This window comes from Scomber scombrus, chromosome 24 (genome assembly GCF_963691925.1).
Source record: "Scomber scombrus chromosome 24, fScoSco1.1, whole genome shotgun sequence".
NCBI lineage: Eukaryota > Metazoa > Chordata > Actinopteri > Scombriformes > Scombridae > Scomber > Scomber scombrus.
Genome location: NC_084993.1, coordinates 8,861,991 through 8,888,985, shown reverse-complemented (window position 1 = coordinate 8,888,985; position 26,995 = coordinate 8,861,991). Strand labels below are relative to the sequence as shown.

The window sequence follows — 26,995 nt, the reverse complement described above, 5'->3', positions numbered from 1 at the left end:
GCGGGGAACTTGAGATAGATTTTGAGAGATTCTGATGCCAGATATGAACGGCAGTGTGTCGTAAACAGATCTAGAAAAAGGTCTGAACAGAGCCAAATGGGAATATACTGTATGTGTTGTATTTTGTTATGCATTTGGTCAAATTGACCCTGAATGTTTTTCATTTTATTGGAACATGAAGACACCTACAGCTATGTGCAAAGATGGATTGTTGGAGTTGAATTCAAAGTAGTATAACGACACAATGCGCTTTAACTTGAGTAAAACGTTTTATTTAGTGTAAAACTGGGGTGTTGGAGCCACTCGTTTTTTTAGTTCATGCTTGCAGACGCACACTGGTTGTCAATGTTGTTATTCCCTATGTATTATACATTATTACTGCTGAGGTTTTTGAAACCTTAGAGTTTAGCATGCAGCCACTTTTGTATATGAAAGAGAAAAGGGGAAAATCTAGAGAGGATTCTAATGCAAATTCATCATTTCCCATATGAAATAATACAGGCCACATTAAAACTTCCCTCCACTTAAACTAAACTCTCTGACAGAAATTACTATTGACTTGCAAATCAAAAACTGAGCCCTAGACTCCCAATCTCATCCAGAAAAAGAGAGGATACAGAGAGAGAGAGGGAGGGAGAGAGAGAGAGGTTGGACAAGGAAAGGAGACAGATGGGAAATGGAAAGGAGTGACAGACGGAGGGACGGAGAGAAAAGAGAAAGCAGGAGAACAGTGTGGAGAAAGAGGGACGCCAAAATGGGAAGAGAGAGGGAGAGAGAAAACGTGTTCGATAGGCAGAGTAAATTCCAGTGGGAGGAAGTGACAGAAGAGAGGATGCAGACAAAAGGGAGGAGGGGGGGGATAATTAGCCACAGTCTAGCAGCCTGACAGATCTGTTAGACCACTTTAGCTCTCATCCACTAGTGGTGGGTACTTCATTACCAGCCTGTTTTTTCTCCCTCCATTTCTCTCTGTTTCTGTTTCCTCTCCCGCACTTTCACTCTGTCACTTGTCCATTCTCCCTCCCCTGTTTTGCTCATAATGTATATTAGATTGTCTTTAGCATTAGCATGATGGATGAGCAGACTTCTCTAGCTTGTTAACTGTTGGAGAGAGTCTTCAGGGACAAAGAAAGACTGAAATAAATGTGTAATAAGGTCGTCAGAGGGCGGTCATTCTGCATATGTTGTCTCAACTAATGAAACAACCTCCCCTTATTTTTGTTGTTAACCTTCACAACCTGAGCTTTCAAATGACATATGATATATTAGCTGTAGGTAATTAAAGGATACCTTTTTCTTATTGTCAACAATAGTCATGAAAAGACCAAAATTATCAATGAATTGATGCTAATAAAGAGGGGTGAGTGTGTAACCAAAGCCTGACGTACAGCACCTGATGATTTTAAGTAGTTTTAATCAGCCTTTACATCAGTAATATTAACATTTTACTCATCAAGTGAATTGCTAGGATCTGAAAACATGATGAAAACACAATCAATCAATCAGACTTTATTTGATAGCACTTATAGCTCTTTACTATATATTACATTACTATACATAGTAATGTAACACAAAGTGTTTTACAGAGGAAAAAAAAACAACAGAAAACATACCCTAAGGTCTTCAGGAAGACTGTTCCAGAGATGAGGACCATAAAACCAAAAGGATGTATCTCTGTGGTTTTTTTGTTGAGACTTTTGGTATAATTAAAAGTCCACTGCCAGAAGACCTGAGGGTTCTAGAAAGTTCATAAGGATAAAAGCAAATCTGATAAATAGGTAGGACTAAGAGCATTAAGAGCTTTATAAACCAATAAAAGGGTCTCAAAATTAATTCTGAGGCAAAAAGGTAGCAAGAGAATTTAATATTCCACTACCAAGTCTGACAGGGCAAGCTGTCAGACTTTATCTATAGAGCACATTTAAAAACAACAAATAATGACTAAAGCGCTTAACAGAGAGATGACAGTTACTATCAGGCTCAATCACAGACATAACTATAGGGATTAAAAGAACATGAATAAAATTTAAAATCACAAGAGCATTGCACGGACAACAAATAAATGATCAAATCCAAGTGTGGCCAGTCAATTCACAATGACTGTTAAAAGCCTGAAGAAAAAAGATAAGTCTTAAGACTTGGTTTTAAAGATATCAGTTGAAGTGGAAGATCTAATAACTGTCCCACAGTTTGGGGCCAATGATGGAAAATGTCTGATCACCCTTGGATTTTAATTGGGAATGTGGAATGAATAGCAGTGACTGGTCTGCAGATCTGAGGATTTTAAGAAAGGCTCATGTTAGCCAAAATTATTTGGATGAGAAAATGAAGACAAACTATACAATTCTTGCTCAAACGGTCTGTTATAACTATCCAATATATTTTACAGACCAACTTTTTGCTTCAAATTTGCCCAACTGTAATACCATAATTATGCTGGCAAAGTTTTCCTGTGGAAAGAGGGTTTATCATTAACCCTTCATGTGCACTCGCTTCAGTTTGACCTCGAAATAAAATGCTTAATTATCTAGGTAGTGTGACTTGTTCACAACTTGTTTGAATACTGAGTGCTGCTGATTCCAGATCTCAACTGATACTTTAGTGAGTACAATATCATCAAAACTGATTCAAATGAAGGCTAAAACTACAAAAATAACCCCCAAATTGTAATAAAGCAGAATTCTGTAGCTATGTTGAATGACCTCAGATGTATTTCACAGTCACACCCATCCGCACCATGCACCTACATTCACACATGCCCCCTCATTGCCGGCTATTTCCATTCACCTTTCACCGCCTGCGGCTTGGACGAGGGCACTCATTCACAAAGCAGGTACATCTGTTTAAACACACACAGCTAGCAGTGAGGTTGGAACCCCCATGCCGTTCATTCACACAGACATATACACACACGGTCAAAAACCAGACACACACACAGCCACCCACATGTCATATTTCTGCAAGGAATCCCAGTGTAACCTAGCAACAATGCTGTGTGTGGTCCGGTGAGGGTTTTTTTATACCACTGCACAAAAATCACAGGTGTAAGCTTACTGTGTGTGTATATCTGTAAGCAAGCCGTATGTTAATTTGAAGCTATCCTTTGTAGCTATAGCATGCAGGATATTTGTTGTTTCCGAGGGAACAACACATCTGTTTTCTTTTATCTTGTACATTACACTGTTTTAATGATGCTGAGAAAGAGATCTGCTCATGTGGGAGATGGTGCTTGTGTGCGCTTAATGCGAAAACAGTCTTATCCAAATGTTTGTGAAGGCACTGCAAGTGTGCATGCCTCTGTGTCCGTGTATAGTCTCACCAACTTAGACATGGTAGTGGCCCCCCTACCTTTCTGTCAAGGCCCTCAACATTGGACTCCCAACGCTGTCTCCCTAATTTACTGTTGGACATTTTCATTAGGCCTTCAATGGCAGGTGTGTGCCATGATGGGCATCACATTTGATTAGAGCTATGCTAGAGGCTGACCTGTGGAGAAAAAAGGTTAGCTATGCTTGTCAAATTCTATTAGCCAGAAGGCACTCTTTGTAGCCGGAGCAAGAAACATCGAGATGAGATGAAAGAGAAGTGCAAAAACAGCAGAGAGATGTAAAGACTCATGAGAGTTGTGCTTTAAAATCCACCGTTGGGCTATGAAAAGAAAGATGAAGGTGAGCTTGTAAGCTAAAACAAGTAAATGACACATCAGTAAGAGCACACTCAGATTTCTGTGGTGCGACAGTGGCACGAGGAGCACATGCCACTGGCTTTACCCGACACTGTGACAATCACTGTAGACAGGCTTGACTAATTGTTGAAACATTTTAGAAAGAAGCTACAAGGTATTTTGGATATAGATTTGTTACGTCTCTTTACAAGTCCTGAATATTGTTGGTGTTCTTCCCTGTTTCCTTTCTCTGTGCTCCATTTTGGTGCGCTGAATATACAGTTTTATTCCCCTATAGACAGAAAAAAAGGAGAAGCAAGCAGCGTGAAAAAAGTGCAAAGCAGACTTTATACAAGAAGACTTCCCATAAGCGCAGATGTGGAAATTCACATTTTGCAAACAGGAAAAAAAACATTGTTGTTTTCTGCTGTGGATCCAGTTGTCAGACAGCATCAGCCTGAGGAAACAGAAAAGAAAAAGGATACATTGTTGCCTTGAAAACAACACATCATTAGCGTGGACTAGATATTAAGATATTTTTTGCCTTTTAAAGTGTCTTCTATTGGTGCTTTATCTGAGCAATTAAAATGTTTCCTTTTGGATTCATGCAGCTTCCAGATTTCCCTTTGTTCATGGTCAGTTACACCAAGAGAACATGCTGTTACTGGAAGCTAGTGTTACATTGTTCATCTAGTTTCATTTTAATGCCTGCACACTTGTTTAACAACAGAAAACATACATGATGAGGAATGTGTCCGCTATATTAGATGCTGGTGCTCACTAAGTTCACTGAGACAGTGTTTCCCAGCCATTTTAGTTTGTTACCCTTTAAAATGTAAGCGGCGTCTTCTGGTTTCATTTGAAGAATTTTAGATCCCTGAAGAGGTGAAAGAATGCAGTACCACATAAGAAAAAAGGAAGTTATTCGTCTTTTCTTGACAGAAGTCTGATAAACAGTTTTGTGTTGTTTTTACTTGGTTACCTTTTTTACCTACCTTAAAACCCAATTTACTTTTGTAGACAAAAAAGATGCAGAATATAATCAATACTTTCATATCCCATTGATTATATTGTGACCTCGAGTTTATCTAGAGACCCGCTGAGTGCAAATTTCCTAGAATGGGAACAACTGCACAAAAGCAATATAATTTATACTAACATTTTTGAGGACATGTAGTGGTGTAATGATTTATGACTAATTTCCTGTTATAAATGGTCACAATTATAAAGGACTATTAAGCCAATTTTACACATGGAGGTCAGGTGGCTCTGGAGAGATTTTCTGTGGTGGAAATACACTTGAGACAGAAAAGGGTATTATATTGTAGAGTTGCATTATGGGAAGTGTAGTATGCAGAGTTGGTAAATGAATAATTTGTTGGAATACATCCTTAAATGATCAGAACATTGACCTCATGACAAGCAGTTATCCTTATAAAAACAGCAATTCTGTCTCAGTTTGGATCAAGTGTGTGTTGACCCTCCTATAGCCAATGAGACCCAGAGTTAGACTCAAATAACTGATAGCAGATGGAAGAATAAAAAAGTACATTTCTTTGTTTTTTTTGGGGGGAGTAAAAATCGCTTTATTTTCCTGTTTCTGGTTGGAGCTCTCCTGAGTTTCTGTCCAGCTATTCCAAGTATTACACCAGGAAACCAAACATTGACCATGCACTTTGATGTGTGCTTACCTCCAGCAAGCAGACGGCAAAGAAAAACTGCCAGCCCAAGCTTTTTTCCCCCCTGTGTGTTGTGTTTAAATCAGCTGGCCGCAGCAAGAAGAAGTCGCCAAACCAGCCGGCGGCGGCGCACACTTCCTAATTAGTCTGCCCTCACACTGGCTAACACCACGGGATAGTTGCTTTTCTCACACACTCTCTCTCGCACTCTCTTTTATATACTAGACAGTTTTGTTCTCACTCCAGTTCCCCTGCTCTTTCGTTCACTCTTTTCCAAGTTTGCATCTCTGTATTTATGTTGCTGTTTGGTTTTTGCTCTCATTCTGTCTTCTGACGCATCTTTCATTTCCTGCCTCTGCGTCTCATCTCCTTCCTCTCTTCCTTCAATCTCCATCCTCCTCCAGTTCTCTCTATCGCTCCATCTCTCTGTGCACTGTCAGATCAACCTGCATAGTCAGATACTCTGAAATATGAATGAAAAACGATACTCCAAGGAAAAACACTTAATGTCATGTGGATTTCTATGCTTGAGCTAATATAGCAAAATAAGACTTTATTGATTTATTGATTAGTCGTAGTCTATTTACATGTCAGTCAGTCTGCCTGATGTCCTTCTGAGATACAAGACATCCATATATCACATAGAAAAACGTGTAAAGAAATTCAAAGCACTGTGCCCTGGTTTCCTTCACAGTTTACCATAATGGGGGCTCAATATGCTTGGAATGACTGGCTTTGGAAAGTGTTGGGGGGTGGGAGGTTATGTAATCAGAGAAACATGCTTTCTGGAGGGCAGCTGACTCTCCTAGCTATTACATGACTGACAGTTTTAAATAACACTATTCTATTGAGAAAATTGTAGACTTAGATCAGTTGTGTTTATGCAACCGGCCTCAGGCCTGCAGACAGCAGCAGTTATTAGTTGCTGATGACAACAGGGGAGCCTACCTGTCTTTCTAAACACACACACACATACACACACATATAAAGGATAGGACATGTGGCTATGTGTGCGTAGGCAGGCATATACACACACTTATGCATCCCTCTCTGCCTCCACTGCTGCTGTGTGGAAAGTAGCCGTTGAACTGTCAACCCATCAAACTGCTACTCAACAAAGCTCAAGCCCCTCCCTCTTTATGCTCTTCTAATGTTTTATCCAGAATCAGCCTCTGTCTTCAGCCATTAATATGATAATATTTGGCGTTGTCAGTGATGGAGGCCGCGGCATAATGAGATAATTACAGTGTTGTTTCATTTGGAGAGCGACACGCGCGCTCAATCAAAATGACAGCGCTAATTACGGGCCCTGGGATTGGCTAATGGGTTCTGTGGAAGAGGGGTGGCATGAAACGAAAATATCTCGACTTGGCTCCGTGCATCCATTCTCTGAGGGTCTGTTTGTTTGTTTGTGAGGTGGAAAGGGGCTGGTGGGTGAGGGTAGAGGGTGAGCAAGAGTAATAAAAAGCAAGTAATAAATGTGTGAGTGAGAGAATGTGAATATCTAAACAGCAAGGTTGTCTGCAGGACGCAGCACTTGAGGGGGAACAGAGATTAGTATTGATTAGCTGTGTGTTGAAACCAGCCATTAAACTAATTTCTAGAAGCAACAATTAACACAGTGCTAGGGCCAAATGCCACCTCAGATATCCATCTCTGTAAAATAGAAGCATCTGTGCTGGCATTTTATAGCACCAAAGAAAGTTTTGGAAAGTTCTTTCCTCATGGAAGCAAGTCAAGATTGAGTTTTGCGCCCTGAGCGTCAGCAGGGAGTCTGCAGTGAGGGGCGCACACATTTGTGTCGAATGATAGCGACACTTTGCATATCAACATACTGGCACAGAAGTCTGTGTGACTCAGCTTTCTATCCCTACAGAGTTGAACAGAAGCGGGCTGCATTAAATCAAGGAACATATACACAGGCACAACCACACTGTCACTGTGTCCCAAATACCAAATTACAGATATACACAATTTTATGCATTCCTGAGGTTGTCCACACACACACACAAACACACAAACACACTCTGAATCTCAGCCAGAATTTCTAATTAAAGGCAGAGCCACAAGAGAGACTTAAACATGTAAGCTATGTACTTCACTAATGAACCTCTCTATCTGCTCTCTGTCTCTCGCCCTCTCTCTCTCTCTCTCTCTCTCTCTCTCTCTCTCTCTCTCTCTCTCTCTCTCTCTCTCCCCCCACTCCATTTCGGTCAATATCTGCCTGGAGGTCAGACCATTAGAATGTATGGCACAACGCCTGTTTGAGGCGGTGTGGGTGTTTATGTGTCAGACAAAGGTCTTTCTTGTGTCAATCAATCATTCGTGTTTGTCACATGTAATCATTTAAGGTACAATCACAGTGCAATGTGATCCCACAAGCACCTTCCATTTTGTGAATTTAAAAGGAGTTTAAATAGGCAATTCTGATTGGTGGAGAGGAACCCTAGTGGCCCGAGGTTAGAAGAAGAATGAACCACTCTTTGCAGGGTCTTGCAGTCCTGTTCAGTGCTGTTTCCATACCAAGCAGTGATGTTCCCCATCATCACTGCCTGGTTTGCTTTGCTTTGTAGTTGTTAAGGGTATGCAGAGGAAGGTTGAAAAGTGTTTTAATTGTATTAAATTTCTTTTCAGTTTGTATCTCCTGAAGAAGAAATAGCAAACAAACAGCATATCAGTGTCAATATTAGGTACCTGTTTCCTATGCAGCCAGTAAACACAGATAAACAACAGCACTAGGTCGCCCCTTTGGTAGCACATACTGAAAGATTATGCTCACTCAGCCACACAATTTTTGTCTTTTGCCTTTTGTGTGTGTGTGTGTGTGTGTGTGTGTGTGTGTGTGTGTGTGTGTGTGTGTGTGTGTGTGTGTGTGTGTGTGTGTGTGTGTGTGTGTGTGTGTGTGTGTGTGTGTGTGTGTGTGTGTGTGTGTGTGTGTGTGTGTGTGTGTGTGTGTGTGTGTGTGTAACCATACCCTTGTTTATGTGTGGTCAGGTCTGTACTCTCTCTGTGTGTAGCTTATCTAGCATTAAGGTCCAGTGAGCACGATGATGTTTCTTAAGTTTTGTCCCCATTCTGTCCTGAGTTCTTATCTCCTTACCGACACTTTTTTTTCCTTCCATTTTATTGGCTGAGGTTTTTTTTCTTTTTTCACCTTTTTTTTGTCATTCTCTGCAAAGGTCAGGTTCTGCAGATTAGTTGGGTGTTGACTTGTCGGTCTATCTGTCTCACGCCGTGTGTCTTTTTATGTGCAAAAGCACATCCATCAAATATTTTTAGACTGTTTGTGTTCCGTTTTTTCCCCACTTTTTCCGCCTTGGTTTGCTCTGTCAGCTGCAGAAAGTTCAGTTCAAGCGCTGGTTTCTTCTCAGAGGCAGTACTTTGTGGATATTATCTGTCTGCCTGTCAGTCTTCAGGCGCTGTCAAGGGCTGTCACTGTGAAGCCAAAGAATACTGATGGATTTAACAAAAGATGAAGTTGAATGTAACATATTCCGCCTGGCTTTTTCTCAACTTTTCCTTCCCTGCTTTTTCAGAAATTACAATTCATAAGAGAACAAACAATAATCTTTTTTTATTGTGGAATTAGCTTAAAAACACCATATATATCACACATTATTTACACCTCCCTCTCTGTTTTTCTGCAGTGATCAACGTCTCCAGGGGGTGCGTAGGGAGTACCAGCAGGCCCGAGTCGTTCCAAGCTACGACGAGCTAGACACAGCACGACGCAGAGTCCTGGAGCACGACCCACACCGGGTAAGTGCACGAGTGTGTTCGCATAACAAAATGAGGGGAATTTTTTGTAGCAGAGATTTTTTTTTCAACGGTTATGAAATGACATGAGCAACCAGATCTGGATAGCAGTTAAAAAGATTATAATGTTTATAGAAAGAAATATGTACTGTATGTGTACTTGTCTCCAGAGCTCTCCAGCACTTCAGTCAGCCCAGCCCAGTTTTCCCCTGTGCTTTGCTCGGGCTATTTTCAGCTCTCTTGTTAACATTTTGAGGTGCTGTGTGCCACCAAGGCGGCGCCCGCTCTCCTCCTCATTTAGTTTATGGAGAGATCTATTAGACCGGTGACATTTCCATCCACCCTTTCTTTTAGCTCTACTACAACCACCTCCCTTTCTTCCCTCTCTCATCCTATTGCTTTTCCATTTTTCCTAGTTGTCTCTTATAGTGTTGTCTGCCTGTCCCCTTGTTCTACTCTCTCTCTTATTTTGACAACAACAATGGTTTGAAATCCCTCACCGTAGTTACCTCTCTCCGAACCAAGCTACACTGCTAAATGTCTCTGAACCTGTATTGATCCAGCCTGAGGAATCATTTCATTTACCTCCATACACTCCCGAACTCAGCATACTTGCCATGGAAATCAATAGCCATTTATCAGCCATTTTAAAATGGGATTTTTTTAATAGCGAGCCCAAGGATGCAGAAAATCACGCTTTGATCCGAATTGGAATCACTGAATCTGGGGCCGCAGCGATTTGCGAAGACACTTCCTCGGAGCTAGATTTATTTTTCATTAAATAACACAAATGAGCAAAGAGAGAAGCAGAGGTATCTGGGAAGTGTGGGATGGATTTACTGACAGCATCGCCAATAGCCAATCACCTGACCAACCTGCCTCCTGCTGGGCTCGCTTCCTCGCTTATTGTAGTCTGTGTTTATTGAGCAATGAAGCCCTGCAACCAGTCTTCATTAGGCACTCACAGACACACGCCACGGTTGCTTTCTCCGAGGCCCAAAGGGCTTTGTCACTCATTACACATCCCTGCAGCTTGTGTTTGTGCCTCGCTTTCCTCGTCGTGACTCAGTCCACACAGTAAGTCTGATGCAATTACAGCGCAGCAAGCGTGAGGCGCAATCTGCGATCTTATTGTTATTTTTCACCCCAAAAAGGAGACGGTGTCCACAGTGGTACAAAAAAGAAAACAGCAGTGAGTTTCTCCCCTGAGGAGCCTGATAATGAAACACCCCACTCACAGTCACACACACTCACACACATACATCGATGACGAATAGAAACACTGAAACAGTAAAGCATCCTCGAAGTAATATCAGGTACAAAAATAGAGCGAAAGATGAAAATGAAATGTTGTATTGAAACAAAACATGATGGTAAAGAATATTTCAAGTCAAACCACTGAGAATGAATGTGTTTTAAATAAAAAGGAATAAATCTTTGCAGTTTGCTAAATAATGTAATATAAATAACATGTTGCATTTTTTTTTAAAGCACAGGCAATATTATAGTTAACACCAAAAAGTGCCTTTGCAATCATACCCACACTTTTACCTTTACATATAAGATGGACAGGAACACAACATTCACTGAGTAATCACTTTTTGTTTTTATGCTGATGGCTGCTCACCTTCATGTAGAGTAAAGCTTCTACACCTTACTCCACACATTTTCCTATTTTCTCTCTCCATGTGGTATGAGAATAGTGTAAATGCAAACCACTTGAGCGCGGTGCTCACTCGCTCGCTTCGACCTTGTGTGATCAGCCTTTTAGCCGCCTCCACCGTCGCCGTCACCACCACCACCACCGCACCTCTCTGCTTTTTTACTCTCAGCCATTTTTGTAGCCTTGAATGGTTAAAAAGGTTTTCAAAGCTCTCCACACAAGGCCAGGAGCACCATTCTTACTCTAAGAGTGGTGTGCATGTGTTTTGAAAGAGAAGATGAGTGTGCGTGTGTGAGTGTGTGTCTCCATTTACTCTCCTGAGTTAGAGTATCCTGGGTAACACACTAACCGGAGCTGACATAAACAAAAGCAAGGATAAAAGACTGGTTACAATATCTATTTATGTCTCTGTTTATTCTTTCAGCGGTCGTCTATCTACATGATCTAGAGGTGGAGTCGTGTGGGTGTGTGTGTGTGTGTGTGTGTGTGTGTGTGTGGCGAACCACATTTAAGTGGGTCTGTGACACTTTGTGTGTTAGTGCAGCTAAAACTGGTCTCCAAAAAGGACTCCCATGTCCCTTCCTCATTTGTCTCCTGTAACCCCTCTCCCTCTGTGTCTCTGTCTATCTATCTGTCTCTAATTTGACCATTCAACCATGTTCCCTGTCTGTGGATAGGTCACCCTTGTAATTATGACAATCACCCTGTCCCACTCTCTCTGTCTATTTTCCCCATATGCTAATGATAGGCTCTCTGTAATGTCTTGATGGCCAATTAAGCCACAAAAGTACATGAGCAGTTCCTTTTTATAGACTTCTTTGTTCTATTAGTCGGGAATCACTTTTCACACAAGACACCACATTGTTGTTGTGAAGTCTGGTCTTGATATAGATAGTTGTTGTAGTTTTTCAATCAATACTTTGCCACAGTCATTAAATTATTCATTGTCACTTTTTAGGGATACTCCAGCAATTTAAAGTTTAACGTTTCTAAAACGTTGGGGTCACCTTGTCTCATGTGAGTTAGACAAGAATAGAATTAGATTATCCTGACTTTTAGTGCTTTTAGTCAAGCTCAAAAACACAAAAAAATAGCATCCAAAAACTGATCCAAGTCCAGATTATAATCAGCCTTATCCAGTCCAGTTGGACTGCCAAGAGATCCAACTGGACAGGCCATCAGCTCTGATTGCGCAGTGTGAGATATTCATTAGAATTTAAAAATTAGGTTTTTTTATGTTAGACAGTACAAAATGATATGCATTGCCTCTCTTTTCAGCCGCGGCTGCTAGTTAATTAGTGGCATCATGCTGCTGCCAGTGTTGCTGTTCTCTCTCAGTTTAGTTCTGTTTGTAACGAGCACATTTTGAAAAATTGGAGTTTGCCGTTGCAATTATTTTCATTTTAAACGGTTTAAGTCATCTGGCAAACAGAATTAATTTAATTAGTTTTCATCTGTCCTAAAGTGATACTTACATGTCAACCCATTGCTGTAAATACTTTAATATAGTTGCTACAAAGATTGTTTGAAGTTACTTAATTCATTTTTCTGTGATTGTTTTTTGTCTTTCTGGATACATTATGCTAAGGTCTTAGTTTTTTATGATTTTGTTTTGCCCTGAAGGTAATCACTGCATTAATAACAACATTCTCCCACTCACATATTCATGTATTCATTTTTTCTTTCTTTCATGCACAATTGGTTTATTTGCCCCCTAGTGGTCATCAGTGGACACGTTTACACTGACTGTGATCACCTGTACACATCCACTCAGCTGACACAGCTGAATATCCAGGAAGCTTCACATTAAACATACTGTGTCTCTTTGTTTACTCCATTCCTGACTGCATGTGTATGACATGTATATTATAATGTAGGTATACTTCATGTGCTTGTGTAACATAGTCAGCAAAATGACACAGTGAACAAGAATCTTGTTTACCCAGTGTTGGAAAATACACACAAGGCACACACAGTATAGGATGAATAACACACACACACACACACACACACACACACACACACACACACACACACACACACACACACACACAACACATGCATCTTATCTTCAACTCATTACCCTGTGAGTCGTAAACAACAGTGGCAGCACATGTGACACCTTAATGAACACAGAAGTCACAGAAAACCACACATGCAACGCATGACAATAAGTCTCACACACACAACTACACACTTAGAGTCATTATACAACACACACAGGCAAACACTCACACAAGTCCAGATACGACTCGTCATCCGTAGCACTGCTGTTTTTTTGTATTTCTCTCTAATGTTGTGTGTGCGGACATCCATCACCTTGATGATATTTTAATGTCACATCCTCAGGCTGTCTCAATCTCTCCCCCCTCTCTCACTTTTTCTCTCCCTCCCACACGTCAGCCTTCACTTCATAAATAAACCCCACATCATTAAGTAAACACGCACCAGCCTGTCACAGTGATAGATGGCCTATACACACTCACAGACGCGTGCACACACATACAGACAGTGGTGATCTGCGCGGGGAGCTTCATGCCCACAGGCAAAAGCCCCCGATGGTTTTTGCGCCCACAGTCCTAATGAATGCACACTTACTCATCTCTGAGCTTGCACTGATCTAAAAGCTTGCTTTTGGAAAAAAAGCACCTCAGTGTTGGAAATAAAGTCAGACATATATTATCAGCAGCACATTTTCAAATGTGGTGATAAACTTGTGATAAAATGTGTCTGCAGGTCCTTGTTGTTGGATATTGATATTAGGTTTGGTGTCTGGTGGGATTCATTTGCTCCCACTGTGCCCCAGCAACTCGCCATCACTGCTTTCACCTGACGAGGCCTCTTCTCACCACACACCTTCTGCTGTGAACAATTCAGGCTCACTGAAGACATACACACAAACAGAGCACAGATGTAATGGATGTGCCGGCAGGCTCGTCCCACTGTGTGCCTACTGTTGGGGAAACTGCCACAAAAGTGGCGTAGCCTGGCAGAAAGCTGCATCTAAAGACAAGAGGGGGACCTGAGGAGAAGAAATGGGAGAGAGGAATGAGTGGAGCAAGTAAGAGAATATGAGGGGAATGGGAAACAGGGAGGAGGAGTGGCAGCAAGGCAGCCAGTCAGAGGTACAGAAATCAAATGAGGAGGAAGAGAGAACATATGTGTTTATGAGAAAGAGTTAAAAAAAGACACAGCGAACATGACAAAGCAACTGAGCAGAGTCGAAGCAAATAAAGAGCCTGAGGGGGAAGATGGGAAGGATGAGAGAAGGCACATCTAACATGGGGGTGGGGGGATGCAGGATTGGCACGATGAGGAGACAGATGGGATGGAAGAACTGACAGACACATGGAGGCATTGACATAAACGACTGAAGGAATGGAGCGGGGGAGGAAGAGAAAGAAGTGTGCTTGATGGTTTCAGGTGGTAAAATGGAGCTCAGTGGCTAGAGAGGCTGTCTGCATCTGAGGCAAGAATCCATCCTGCTGGTGTGTCCTTGAGCATGATGCTAAATGGGGGCAGGAAATTTCCCATTAGGAATAAAAACAGACATTAAATTGCATGTTTTTTCTGCTACAGTTTACAAATGTGTTTTGTAAATTGTATTTGACTACTAAGAAATTACTACTCCAAAAAAATAAATGTTAGGTTTCATGACTGCACCCTCTATCTGTGCATTAACTAAGCAGCAACTACCACAGCTTGAGGCTGAAACCACTGTCACCAATTGCTGCAAAATGCTGGCTCCAAAAAATCCCTGATTCCAACCGACTCCAGTTCTCTCAAGATGTCAGTGTTGTTTTATCAACAAGCCATTATAGTTGTTAATCACTAAATTCAGGCCCTCTAATAAGTGTGCTGGTGGTCATTTCGGATTTTTTTGCTCTACCAATAATATTTGAAGATTTAAGCAGTTCAACCCACATTCCTTCTTGATTTTTTAAAAATCTTTTTGTCACTCTTTGTTTCTTTGTTTCCATTTAATATACCTGTTTCTCTCTGTCAGCTCTGGTCTGTCCAATTAATCAGAAAGTTTTTAAAATAAACTGTTAAAAATGTAGATTTCTAAAACAAGATGAATTGGAGAGAGAGAGTGTGGGAGGCCGAGCTGCTATTCTGTGCATATGGAAGAAGGTGAGAGAGAGAGAGCAGCTGGTCCGGGGGTGTTTCTCTGAAGGAGGCTGCACTAATGTTGGTCTAATGTTAGTGTTAATCAGGTTAGCATATGCCCTGCGTGTGTATGTGTGTGTGTGTGTGTGTGTGTGTGTTTTTTACTGATGCAACTCCACCATTTTGTTGAGGAAAGAGAGAATGATAACTGGTTAGCATACAGCATTTGTCAATCTCTAGCTCTCCCTCCCTCTCTCTCTCTCTCTCTCTCTCTCTCTCTCTGTATGTCTCTCTTTTTCCTCTTACACACTCAGACAGACACTCAAGCACACACACACACAAACACAAAACCCCCACGGGAAAAGCTGTATCTGAAGTACTTGGATCACCAAGCAAGTTGGATTAAGTCCTGCATTCTATTTTTCACAAACATGCTCACAAGTTTAGAAATGTAAGGCACTCTTTAAAATGACTGACTACACACACACACACACACACACATCCACTCATGTATGAACACACAAGACACGTGCACACGCATACACAGTACATATGAATGAACACAATTACCAACACCCAAGCTACACACAAACCTCATGTGTATGAACATCTGCTCACACACATTTTATAACAGACTTTTAAGAGGTAACAAACGCATAAAAAAACACACATCGACCATGGAAAGGCAATATGCACACGCACACACACACTCATTCACCATCAAAGGCCTATAAACCTCAGCTTTGGCCAAACTAACTCTTTTCAGAGTTCATTTCGCTGCAGGAGGCCTCAGCCAAATCCACGCTGGCATCTCTCTCTCTCACACACACACACACACACACACACACACACACACACACACACACACACACACACACACACACACACACAATTCAGTAATTACAAGAAATGCAGTCTCCTGATCTTTGTTTCCTTTTGACCCCCTCTGAGATCACCATCACACAACACACGAACACAGAACACACCCACCCCTCTGTAACCCAACTAACCATGTGCAACAGTCGAAGCATGCACTGATTAAAGGCCGTCCCTGACTATCTGGACCGAGCTCAGCGCTATTCTGGCCCGTCTAATTACACAGGCCCCACCACAAGTTAGTGTTTGGATCATACACCCAGAATAACCCCCGAACAAGCCACTGTGACCAGCTACTGGAAAACAGACTTGGAGGAAAATGACAGAGTTTGCAGGAGGCTGCTCTCTGTTAATGTTTGGGTTAAGGTGATAATTATGAAATGAAAGTCATGCTGCAAAGATTGTTCCCCCTTACAAGTTATTTAGTCCAATATTCAGTCTCATTTTAGGTTAAGATATTTGTCAGTGAGTTGAGATAATAAAATCCATCAGTGAAGAGGCCACACACCTTTTACAACCACGTCTACACCGTTGTTACAGGTGATACTCAAACATAGATTTTGGGTGGATATTTGCTGCAAGTTCTCTATTTCGTGTCCAGTCTTGACGTTTTTGCCGTTACTCGTCTCAATCTCTGTCTTGTCTCAGTCTCGCCTCCCGGACGTGTCAGTTAGCTGTCATTTCCCCATTAAGACCAAAATCGTGCCCTGTCCTGTACTGTCAGTTACAAGTGCAGGAAATTCTTTTTTTCCAGTGGTGTGTTTTTGGCATGGAGCAGCCAACCAAGTATCCTCATCTTAGACAAGTACTTATATGAAAACATAATGATACATTGTGGCAAATTCTGGCAACTTGTCTAACTTTGTCCCAGGATTTTGATTCCATCTCAAAAAAGCTGAAAGTGATCTTGACAACAGTCCTGGTATTTTGCTTTGTGGATGCTCTCCTGGATGTGTACATTCCTTCATTTCCATTATCCTTACACAATGTTGAACTTTTTGACCACCAGTGTTGTTTCATATCATCTGTTCTTGGCTTTCATCTCATTGTTTGATTGGGGCACACAGGAGCACTTCCTCTTTCACAAACTCCAAAACACAAACTGAGACACAGGCACAAGCTGAACTCTGGCTCACACCCCTGGGAGACAAAGACAAGAGTGAACATCTCATTTCGGAATTATGTTTCTACCCACTGCTATAAAGAGTTTTCACACACACACACATACAGTATAGCACCTTTGCTCTTTGCAAAGTCACAATGAGCGATTCCATCCACGGACACCTCCTCTCTGTCCTTGTCTACGCAGCTCTTCCCTGAGGCTCAACACACTCCTCTTCTTTCTGCTCTGTTTTGTTTTAAGTCACTTCATTACAATGCTGCACGGCAACCGGGCAAGGATTTCTTTTTTCTTTTTTCTACCTCCTCTCCCTCCTCCCCATCTGGGCCGACAAAGGCCTAAAGGGACTTATTTGGTGTCTGTCTTTATCCCCACAGCTTGTCTCTGGCCTACGGGCAAACTGCAGAGTGTGATCTGTCTGCAAGTTGATAGAAATCTCCCATTCCCCTCGTCGCGCCCACTCTCACTTCAAAGCCCGACACCAGGGGCCACATGCATAAAACTCTGTAGATTCATGACTAAAACTGTGTGTACGCACAAAGCCACAAACAAGCATACGCTTTCTTTTTGTCAGATTTTTTCGTATACGTATACATGATTCTGTTTTATAGATCAGTCATAATGAAACTTGGCGCACTTACTCAAGCCTAATTTCCACTTCAACAATTAGCCATTAATGGATCGACATGAATGGATTTTCATATCACTTCGTTCACCACCAGCATTTACACCTTTCAATGTCGATTCACAGATTGCTTTCAACCAGCGAGGTTCTCCAACAGCCAGAACAGCTGTCATTACTTCCATGTCATTAAGTCATCACATGGAGCTGAAAACCATAGTCAGCAATGATATCTCAGTAATTAGTTTGTAGCTCTCAAATCTAAACCATATTTACAAGGTGTAACTCAACTAAGCTCCCCACCCCAATGACCCCCACATGAACTGAGAACAGTGTCCTTTTGTAGGATTTCAGTATCCTCACCTAAAGAGCAACCTCTTTCTTCAATCTGGGTAATTCTTCTCATCAAAGTGTCACAAAGTGCTGTGTCAGCCAGTGGAGGACTTGGAAACAGTGGATCCTCATGAGCTTAATACTGAGAGACAGATATTATGCAGGCAACTTCATCGTTAAGAGAAGGAAATCTTGTGACGCACATTTGGATACTGCTACTCCTCATGTGCCAGGGAACTGAGAAGCAGGCAAACGTGTAAGTGCTGCAGATAGATATTAGATACTTACCTGAATGGATGCAAACCCCGAGTAAGCTCGGAAAATGGATGAGCAGACCCTTTAAAGCCACTCTGACTTTCTGCAGTTGGCAAGAGTAGCATCAAAGAAACTGACGGTCAAATGGATCAACCTCATGACATTTGCAGCAGCTCATCGGAGGGCACAAGGAGCCTGAGTCACTCATCAAAGCCTCCAACACTAGTGGTGGTGTCAACCACATTTACAAATCTGTGACTGGGAAAGGGGACAACAGGAGACTGAATAACCTGTGCTGCAGAGATTGTGCCAACTCAGAATACACATGACTTGACAGAACCGCAGGGGGAGCTGTCAGAGGTTGTGTTGGTGTTTTTGTAGCTTGTGTGTGTGCGTGTGTGCGTGCGTGCGTGCGTGCGTGCGTGCGTGCGTGTGTGTGTGTGTGTGTGTGTAGGACCATGGTCCAAACATCAAGGCTGTGCCCAGGTGCAAGCACACACAAAACACACTTTGTATGACTGTTGTATCACAGCTTGATAGAAAATAAACTCTCTCTCTCTCTCTCTCTTACTCGTACATTTATGACATACATTTTGGGAGCATCATAACCTGGATAAGAAAGAATGAAACCAAACACACACATGCACACACACACACACACACACACACTCACAGGGGTATTTGGATGTTATTTCAGTGAACAGTGGGGGGGCAAACAAGCCCACAGAGGGGGAAGAGGAACAGGGACATAGCCCCTGTAAATAAACACCTCATGGCCACTGCCATGGCCACACACACACACACACACACGGAACAGGTTTACTGTAGGATGCATCTTGATTGCAGAGTCATGGGATAACAAAATACAAACATGTGCAGGCTCCCTTCCTAACGTCAAAGGCTATTTTCCTGAAGTTTTAAAAGGCACTGATTAGCTTTGGTGGCCAGTAGTTAGATTAACATGGAACTTTATATTCTATTAACAAAGAATGATAACTCAATAATACAAGTGCTTTAGGTAACCACCTCAAGTGTTCCAGAGAGGACTTATATAAATTGTCCAGTTACAAAATGCTTGTGACTAATGGTCACCTAAACAAATCCTTTCTAGAGTATTCTCTGTGTATGTTTGTCCACTTGGAGCCAGTGACATCAGTGTATTTCCCGGAGAGTGTCAAACATTATTTTGAATGTGTGCTTCCTTTAATGCATGTAAACACCTTCAATCCAGCTAGAATTTATGTAAGCAGTTAGGATATTTAAACTGGAGTGAGCTTATTTGGACAGATAGTCGCCTGCATTGAGCCATAGCAAATGATAGAAATCAGAAATACCTTTGTGAATTCTTATATTTAATACAGCTAATGAGCTGCATTACCCGCTACCTGTTAGATCCTCACATGGAAAGATGAAACCGCAAACACACACATTCAGTCAAAGTCTGAGCCCAACTATATGTAAATGTAAAAAAGCCACTCTATAAGGTCAAGAGTTGAGGCCTAAACAAACACTAACAATGAAGACAATTACCCGCAGATTGGCCTATTACCAAAATAGACTGCATTCCGGTCTGAGAGTGTGTAACCTTTGGTCCCTCTGTGTGTCTGTGTGTGTGTGTGTGTGTGTGTGTGTGTGTGTGTGTGTGTGTGTGTGTGTGTGTGTGTGTGTGTGTGTGTGTGTGTGTGTGTGTGTGTGTGTGTGTGTGTGTGTGTGTGTGTGTGTGTGTGTGTGTGTGTGTGTGTGTGTGTGTGTTTGTGTACCATCTGCTGCTAACGAGCTCAGAGTGAGTGGGGTCCAGGTGTGGGAGTGTTTAGTGTACACTAGGGGGGCAAGAGACCCTCCTGTTTGAGTTGGACACAAAAACACAGCCTCCTAATACATCATAATCTTGTGTGCCAAGGGGCTAACCCCGACTAGCATGAAAGTGGTGCTTTGACCTTTTTGAGTATTGGTTGGCTATTATTCGGTAACTATGCCAATTTCACAAAAACATTACAAATTAGTATTATTTCACCAGGAATAATGCAGTGCTTAAGGTCTGGTTAGGTTTAGGCATAAAACCACTGTTAGGTTTAGAGAATGATCATGGTCATGGATCATGGTTTAAACGGTCACTAAGCTTAGAGAAACATGTGGTGTGGGTTAAAGTACTACCACAGGGTTAAGGTTGGGGACGATTATAGTTACAGCCTTTTTAAAAAAAAAAAAAAAGGTTTCCTGACCCACCGTTGGGAATGTGACACTTGCAGTTCACTGCTGGGTTGATTTCTTCATCTATCTATCCCTCCTCCAAATGACAAAATCGTCGACTTACATAAACGTCATCTGAAATGCGCCACTGCTGCGGGTCATAATTACTACAGATGCTCGATAGCATCTGTCACTAAAATGTATCTCTAAGTCATTTCTGAGCAATTAATATTACAACCTATTGCGTCATTTTTCTCCTTTAGTTTTTCTCCTTTAGTTCTTTCTTTTGTGATTGCCAAGTTAACTCAGTAAAAAAATTAACATACTTCGTGCTGCTTCCTGTCAACACCTATATCACGTGATGATCAGCCATGTTGACATTTAAAATGAGTTGGTAGACAACAGATCAGTAAATCCTCAGAACTTTTCTGCTACACAGCCCTGAACCAGCCTTATTTTTCATAAAAGCTCTGTTCTGCTCTACACTAAAGACAGCGGGTAGATTCATCATGCCAGTTGGATGCGGGGCGTTGGGGGTGAAGTTGCCAACAGGAGGTGGGCATGGGGTGCCAGGCAGAGGCTCCACACTGAGACACATGCTTAATTAGCATCTAAGATGGATAGAGGGAGGAAGAAAAGGATGGATGGAAGGAGAAAGAGATGGCAATACAGGAGGCTAATTATGCCGTTTAGAGAGACAGCGGAGGAAAGCGGTTTGGAAAAGGCGAATCTGTGCATCTCAGTCACAAGATAAAAGCACTGCTTAGGCATTGTGTCGAAGCACTTGGACTCTCATTTGAGAAGTATTGTATATATGAGCATCACAAATTTACAGAAAAGCCAAAAAGTGCTCCAAGAAATTCATTTCCTGAGCTCCGGCAATACTTTCTTTCTGATGAAAGCGACAGCTGTGCTGCTCCAGATGATTGGTGTGTGTGTATGTGTGAGTGTTCCAATGCGTATCATCTGGCACTGTCAAGGCATAGCTTTCTAATTTGGAAAAATGGAAAAGTGACTTTCTGCTCATTCACACTGACGCACATGCGAACCATTCTGTCAGAGCGTTTGTCAGCTGGTGAATTGTGGCGTACGCAACGACTCAACACAATTATACACTTTATAAGAGATTGTTCTGATGTGTTTAAGCTTATTTGCTTCCCCTGATGAGAACGTATTAAAAGCAGCCTTAAGATTGTACGGTTTGGGTTTAGTTTACATGCAAATGCATGCACACAACCGCAGTGAACTCCAAGTTTAACAAAGTCCTCTTTAACAGTCAGTTTTAACACATGGCACTCATGACAAATAGGAAATTCCCTATTATGTGTGTGTGTGTGTGTGTGTGTGTGTGTGTGTGTGTGTGTGTGTGTGTGTGTGTGTGTGTGTGTGTGTGTGTGTGTGTGTGTGTGTGTGTGTGTGTGTGTGTGTGTGTGTGTGTGTGTGTGTGTGTGTGTGTGTGTGTGTGTGTGTGTGGATTGTGGTCTGGCATGGAGTCCAGTGAGAATCTGGCTTTCTGTTAGTTTCTGTCTGCTCAAGACATTATCCACTGATAACGACACACAATACACATACTGTAACTACAAGCTAAGCCACAGCAACAGAAGCCGCAACTCCGCTCAAGATGTGAGCTCACACACTGTTAACCTATATGCTTTCAAGACGTGTCCAAACTTTTGTGCACAGATTCAGGAATTTCTGCTCTGACATTTTCAGTGGCAAACGTATTTACAGTGGGAGATTTTATTTTTTATCTTTTCAGCAATTGTATACATCTTCCTTGAATCTGTGGAGCAATCCTTCACTTGGCGAAGCAACTCAATTCCAACCCAAAGCATTGTACCTAGCTCCAAAAGGCACAGCTAACTGGTTAATCAATGCTAATTCATTACTTATGTCCCCATTGTAAAGAGCTTGTTAATCATAACATCTTTCCAGATTTAATTCTGAATATATGAAAGCATACCCATCAGAGATTAATGTTGGCCTCCAGTTCTTCTTTTCATCTTGAACGCATTCTTCTGAAGCCCCTGAACACCCCTAAACCTCCTGAACCCCTCTAGCAGGGCTAGGACTGATGACCTCAGTATTTCTAAAATCTTGGCTGCGGCCCTGCGTGTGTCATCGCACTCCACCTCCAGAGCTGTGAAGACAAGGCTCTTTGCTCACTAACCGCCTCCTCACAAGTCTGACTGCTGCATTTTTCCCTCCAACCTGGATGAATTTCATATTGCTGTTTTACCAGTTGCCATGGTGAGACTGAGACTTGTTTTGTGTGTTTATTTACTTGCGTGTGTGTGTACGCTACAGCAGTGTTTCAAGGCGCATCATCTGGCACAAAAGGTAGCTGTATAATTTGGTGAAATGGGTTTCTGCCTGAAAAGCATCTATATGACAAACATCCATAATATGTGTGTGTGTCTGTCTGAGTGTGTGTGTATGAGAGTTAATGAAGGGATCATCTAGACCTATGGCTCCAGGCCGTTATGTTAATACAATCAATGGACAATTTTACCCATTTTATCTAAACACACATTTCCTCATCATTCTCTTCCTCTTCCTTCTTTTTTTTCTCCACCCTTCATACACAGAAGATGTAATATGGCCCATTCAACACACACCCATCGCCACACACAAACACAGAAGGTCTTCCACCTGAGTCCCAGCTTCTTGCTGAGACTAATGCCCCCTTTACCTCACATTATGCATCCCTTTGCATAATGTCCCCTACCTAATACACACACTGACATCCGACGATGGAGCATTCCCACCGTCATATTAAAACTGCAGACAAAGACACACCTGCCGTCCTCCACTACCACAATATTAACATACACATACACATACACACACAGGCACAAAGCCACTTTAGAGAGCAGAGCAGCAGCCTTGCCCCAGCCATGGTTCTGATGTGCTTTCACTTCCTGGCTCCCATTCAGAGACATTAGAGCTCCCTACATTACAGAGACATGCTAATGATATCTGGTAATACGCCGCCACTGCATTGACATGCAAAATGAGTTTGAACTCATATGTACACGCAAAACAGAGCAATAGACTGATCCTGCATGAAGTCATTTAGGCATTTCATAGCGTATGCGTTTGTGATATGAAATGCTCTGTAAGTGGGTGTTAGCATCGCTTTGATAGCTTGGATCAAACATATGACTGTTTGCCTCTTGTCATGTGTGTTTCTGACAAACCCGTGAGTGCTTGTTTATGTACATATGTGCATGTCAGTTATTGTACATATGGTTGCTGGTGTGTGTTTGACCAGCATGCCTGTGTGTGCATGTTCTGCTACAATGACGTCTGGTGCGTTTGACCGATGAAATGTCCACTGAGTAAACAGCCTGTGTTTGTACGTTAAAACTCAGAACCTAGATTAGAGATAATTGAAACTGTATGCTCTCTCCCCCTCTGTCTCTCTCTCTCTCTCTACCCACCGCCTTCATCGTCTTGTGTTCCCTCAGGGATTGCTTGTTTAAGCCCCTTGTTTTGTTGTAACCTTAGACCATGTCCACACTTTCAAAACAAAACTTGCCAAAATGCAGCTTTTCAAAAAACAGGGGGTATATGTCTGCACAGTCTGGAGCTGTGTGTTACATTTCGTCTTGATCGCTCATTATCTTTGCCACTATTCCACATATCTCCTATAGGTGCTCAATTGTTATGTTTCTCCACTCATTTATTTAGGCGATTCCTTTAATTTGTCACACATCTGCAAGTAATCATGGAGAGTAGCAGGCGACAAGACGGAGGTTTATCCTGTTGAGTCCAAATTGAGTAACCCCGGCTGTCCAACTCCTTACCACATGATGCCTGTAATCCACAGTTGTGTTTGCCAACAGAAAGAAGTGGAAAGAGATTTAGCTGGTTTTCTACTACTTTTGCCATTTCAGCATGGACGGGAAATGCCCTGAAAATGCTAAGTCGCTTTTGCATGTAAACAGGGTTTCCAGATTTATCCGCCTGAGCACGGACACAGCTTTAATCAATCACTTCCTGGTGTGTTTATGTGTGGGTGAGAGTGAGCAACCCTCTGTCCAAAACCTACTCAGAATGTCATTTTCTTTTTCATATGACTTGTGTGTTTGTATGAACCGTACACACACATGTTCGTCGGAGGGGCACAGTGCTTACATGTGGTTGTGTGTGTTTATGTTACCACATGTGGCGCATTCCATGATTCCTCCCTCCCCTTGGTTTTTTTGTTTTTTTCTCCACTGAAACCACAAGGCTGCACACAAACACATACATGCTAGATCAATATGTACATCCAAAGTGTTACATTTCCTATTAGACTGAAACAGCGGTTAAGCTGTTGTTGAATAAGCCAAACGGCTTTTTAAAATACATTTCTTTCATTCATTCTCCATGTGAGTGACTTCCAGTGAGGGATGTATGGGTTCAGTGCCTTGCTCAAAGGCATTTTGACTTGTAAGCGGTTGAACTTAGGTCCTTTTCGGTCTCCATTCTTACATTATTCTTATGTCTCCCCACAGACTGCACCCAGAGGAGCTGAATCTCGACCCCCACACCACTATGAAGAGGTGGACCGAGGGTACCCCACACAATCCAGGTGAGACTGCTCTGTGTGTTTGCGCGTGTGCAGGAAAGGAAGTGATGACTTCTTACCACTCCTTCCCTTTGTGTCTCCCCGACACACACACACACGCACGTACGTACACACACACACACACACGGCACAGACTAATCCTCTTTGGAGCTTATAATTAAATCTGGAGTGTTTGCCTTGGGAGTGTCTACTCATCCCAGGAATAGGACTGATCAGCTCTCCAGAGAGCAGGGCACAGGCAGAAGGATCACACACACACACACACACAGTCGGAGGATGGTTTGCTCTTATGAAGGATGTATAACCTCTTGTGTGGGTTTAATGGAACTGCACATGTTCCTTGTGTTTGTTTAACCATTCTCTTGTCAAATTAGGCACATATGCACACACACGCATACGTCTTCTGTTCTCCGTATAAGTATTTCCCAGCAGTACCTCAGCTCACATACATATCTATGTGCACGCGAGTGTGTATGCACGCGCTGAGCAAAAAGCCATCTTTGCAACGTTCACAGTGCCCCAACAGGTAAGTGGAGCATGGAGTGGTGTGAGGAAAGTGAGAGGAGGAGAATGAGGAAAAGAGGGGACACCGGGATGGAGAGGAGGAGAGTGAGAAAAAGAGAACAGTCATTTCACGGGTTATTGCCCCTCCTGATATGACAGGCACCAGGGAGCACAGACATCAGCACTGGCTCATGGGAGAACAAGACACACTGAGAATCTGGGAGAGAGAAGAAGAGAAAAGGAGGGACAAGACCAAGCAGCAGAGAGTCGGAGAGGTTAGCCAACTGTAACTGTGGAGACAAACCCTAATGGAGACAGGCAGGCTGACTATGATGACCTTTGACAGTAGAGCCCAAACTATACTTATGTACAGTAACACACAATAAAAATTCAGCACCATCTACATGAAGCAAGTCAGGAAAATTGAAAATCCTGTCAGAAAAGAAAGTTCTGCATTTTATTGCCAAAATAATCAGTCGATTTTCTGATTAGTACTTCAACAGTAACAATCTGCATTCATTCTGATAATCGATTTCATTGTCTGGGTCTATTTTCAAGCAGAAATGCCAAACATTTGTGAGGATTTGCTTGAATCTCTGTGGGTTTTGGACTGTTGGACAAAACAATCAATTTGAACATGTCTGTAAAGCCTGTGATGGAAATGTTTCACTATTTTCTAACATTTTATTGACAAAACAATTATTAGGAAAAAAAATTGAAAATGAAAATAATCATTAGTTTCACCCCAGTATTGTTTCCATGCTTAAACATATAACAAACTAGCCTCTTCCGTGCTCTGCTGACTGATTAGAAAAATAGGATTAAAATAAGAAAATGTACCTGGAAACAATGTGTTAACTGGTTTTGGTTTAAATATCAGACGATAAAATATATTATGGCTGATATGATTAGGCGTGAAGATAAGAAGTCAGGTTCCAATAATGTTCATTACCTCAAGAAATGTTCTCAGTTATTTAACTGTTGTTCATCCGCTCTTTGAAGTATTTTTAGGCCCAAGACCCACAGGATATCATCTTCATTATGCATATGGTACAGTTAACTTGATTCTAGGGACATTTGCTTCAGCAGAAAAGCAAAAAGCGAGAGCAACAAAAGGCAGAGGAAAAGTGAGACGATAGAGTTTGAACACTATTCAAACTCGCATGTTGGTGTTCTTGTTTCTGATGTTTCTGTAAAGATAAATCACGGCTCCTCAGTCCCCAAAACTCTTCCGACTCCCTCCTAGCATAAATACAGAGGCGAGAGGAGAAAGAGAGGACACAAATATACTCCGGGAATTTTTTTTTTTTTCGTTCATAGAGGAGGGGAAAAAACAGGAGAAAAAGAGAGAGCAGACACAGCAGTGAATTGAATGCATTTTTCAAAGTGGAGCTGAACTTTGTGCAAAATCCCCCCGGGGGCCGCCATTATTGAAAGCCATTTCCTCTCAAAATGAGTGTGGCTCCACCATTGGCCTGGCTCTCATTAGCATACATTTGGCCTGCCTTTGTGTGGAGCCGGCTGGGGCTGCAGCTGGAGGGGTGGGAGTGAAGGAGGTGAGTGCGAGTGTGTGCACGGATTGAGCAGGAGATGCAGAGAAGCATCTCGCATATGGGAGCATATGGGGAGAGTGTAGAGGAGAGGTAA

General features: G+C 42.1%; 1 protein-coding gene across 1 annotated transcript in view; it reads left to right on the top strand.

Annotated features, from left to right (window-relative positions):
• Nucleotides 1–26,995, top strand: part of pard3ba (par-3 family cell polarity regulator beta a) — a 156,936-nt gene that overhangs the window by 117,998 nt on the left and 11,943 nt on the right. The window contains exons 22-23 of the mRNA XM_062414870.1: nucleotides 8,991–9,102; nucleotides 24,771–24,847. Of these exons, the coding sequence (XP_062270854.1) occupies nucleotides 8,991–9,102; nucleotides 24,771–24,847 (189 nt within the window). The remainder of the gene's footprint in view (nucleotides 1–8,990; nucleotides 9,103–24,770; nucleotides 24,848–26,995) is intronic.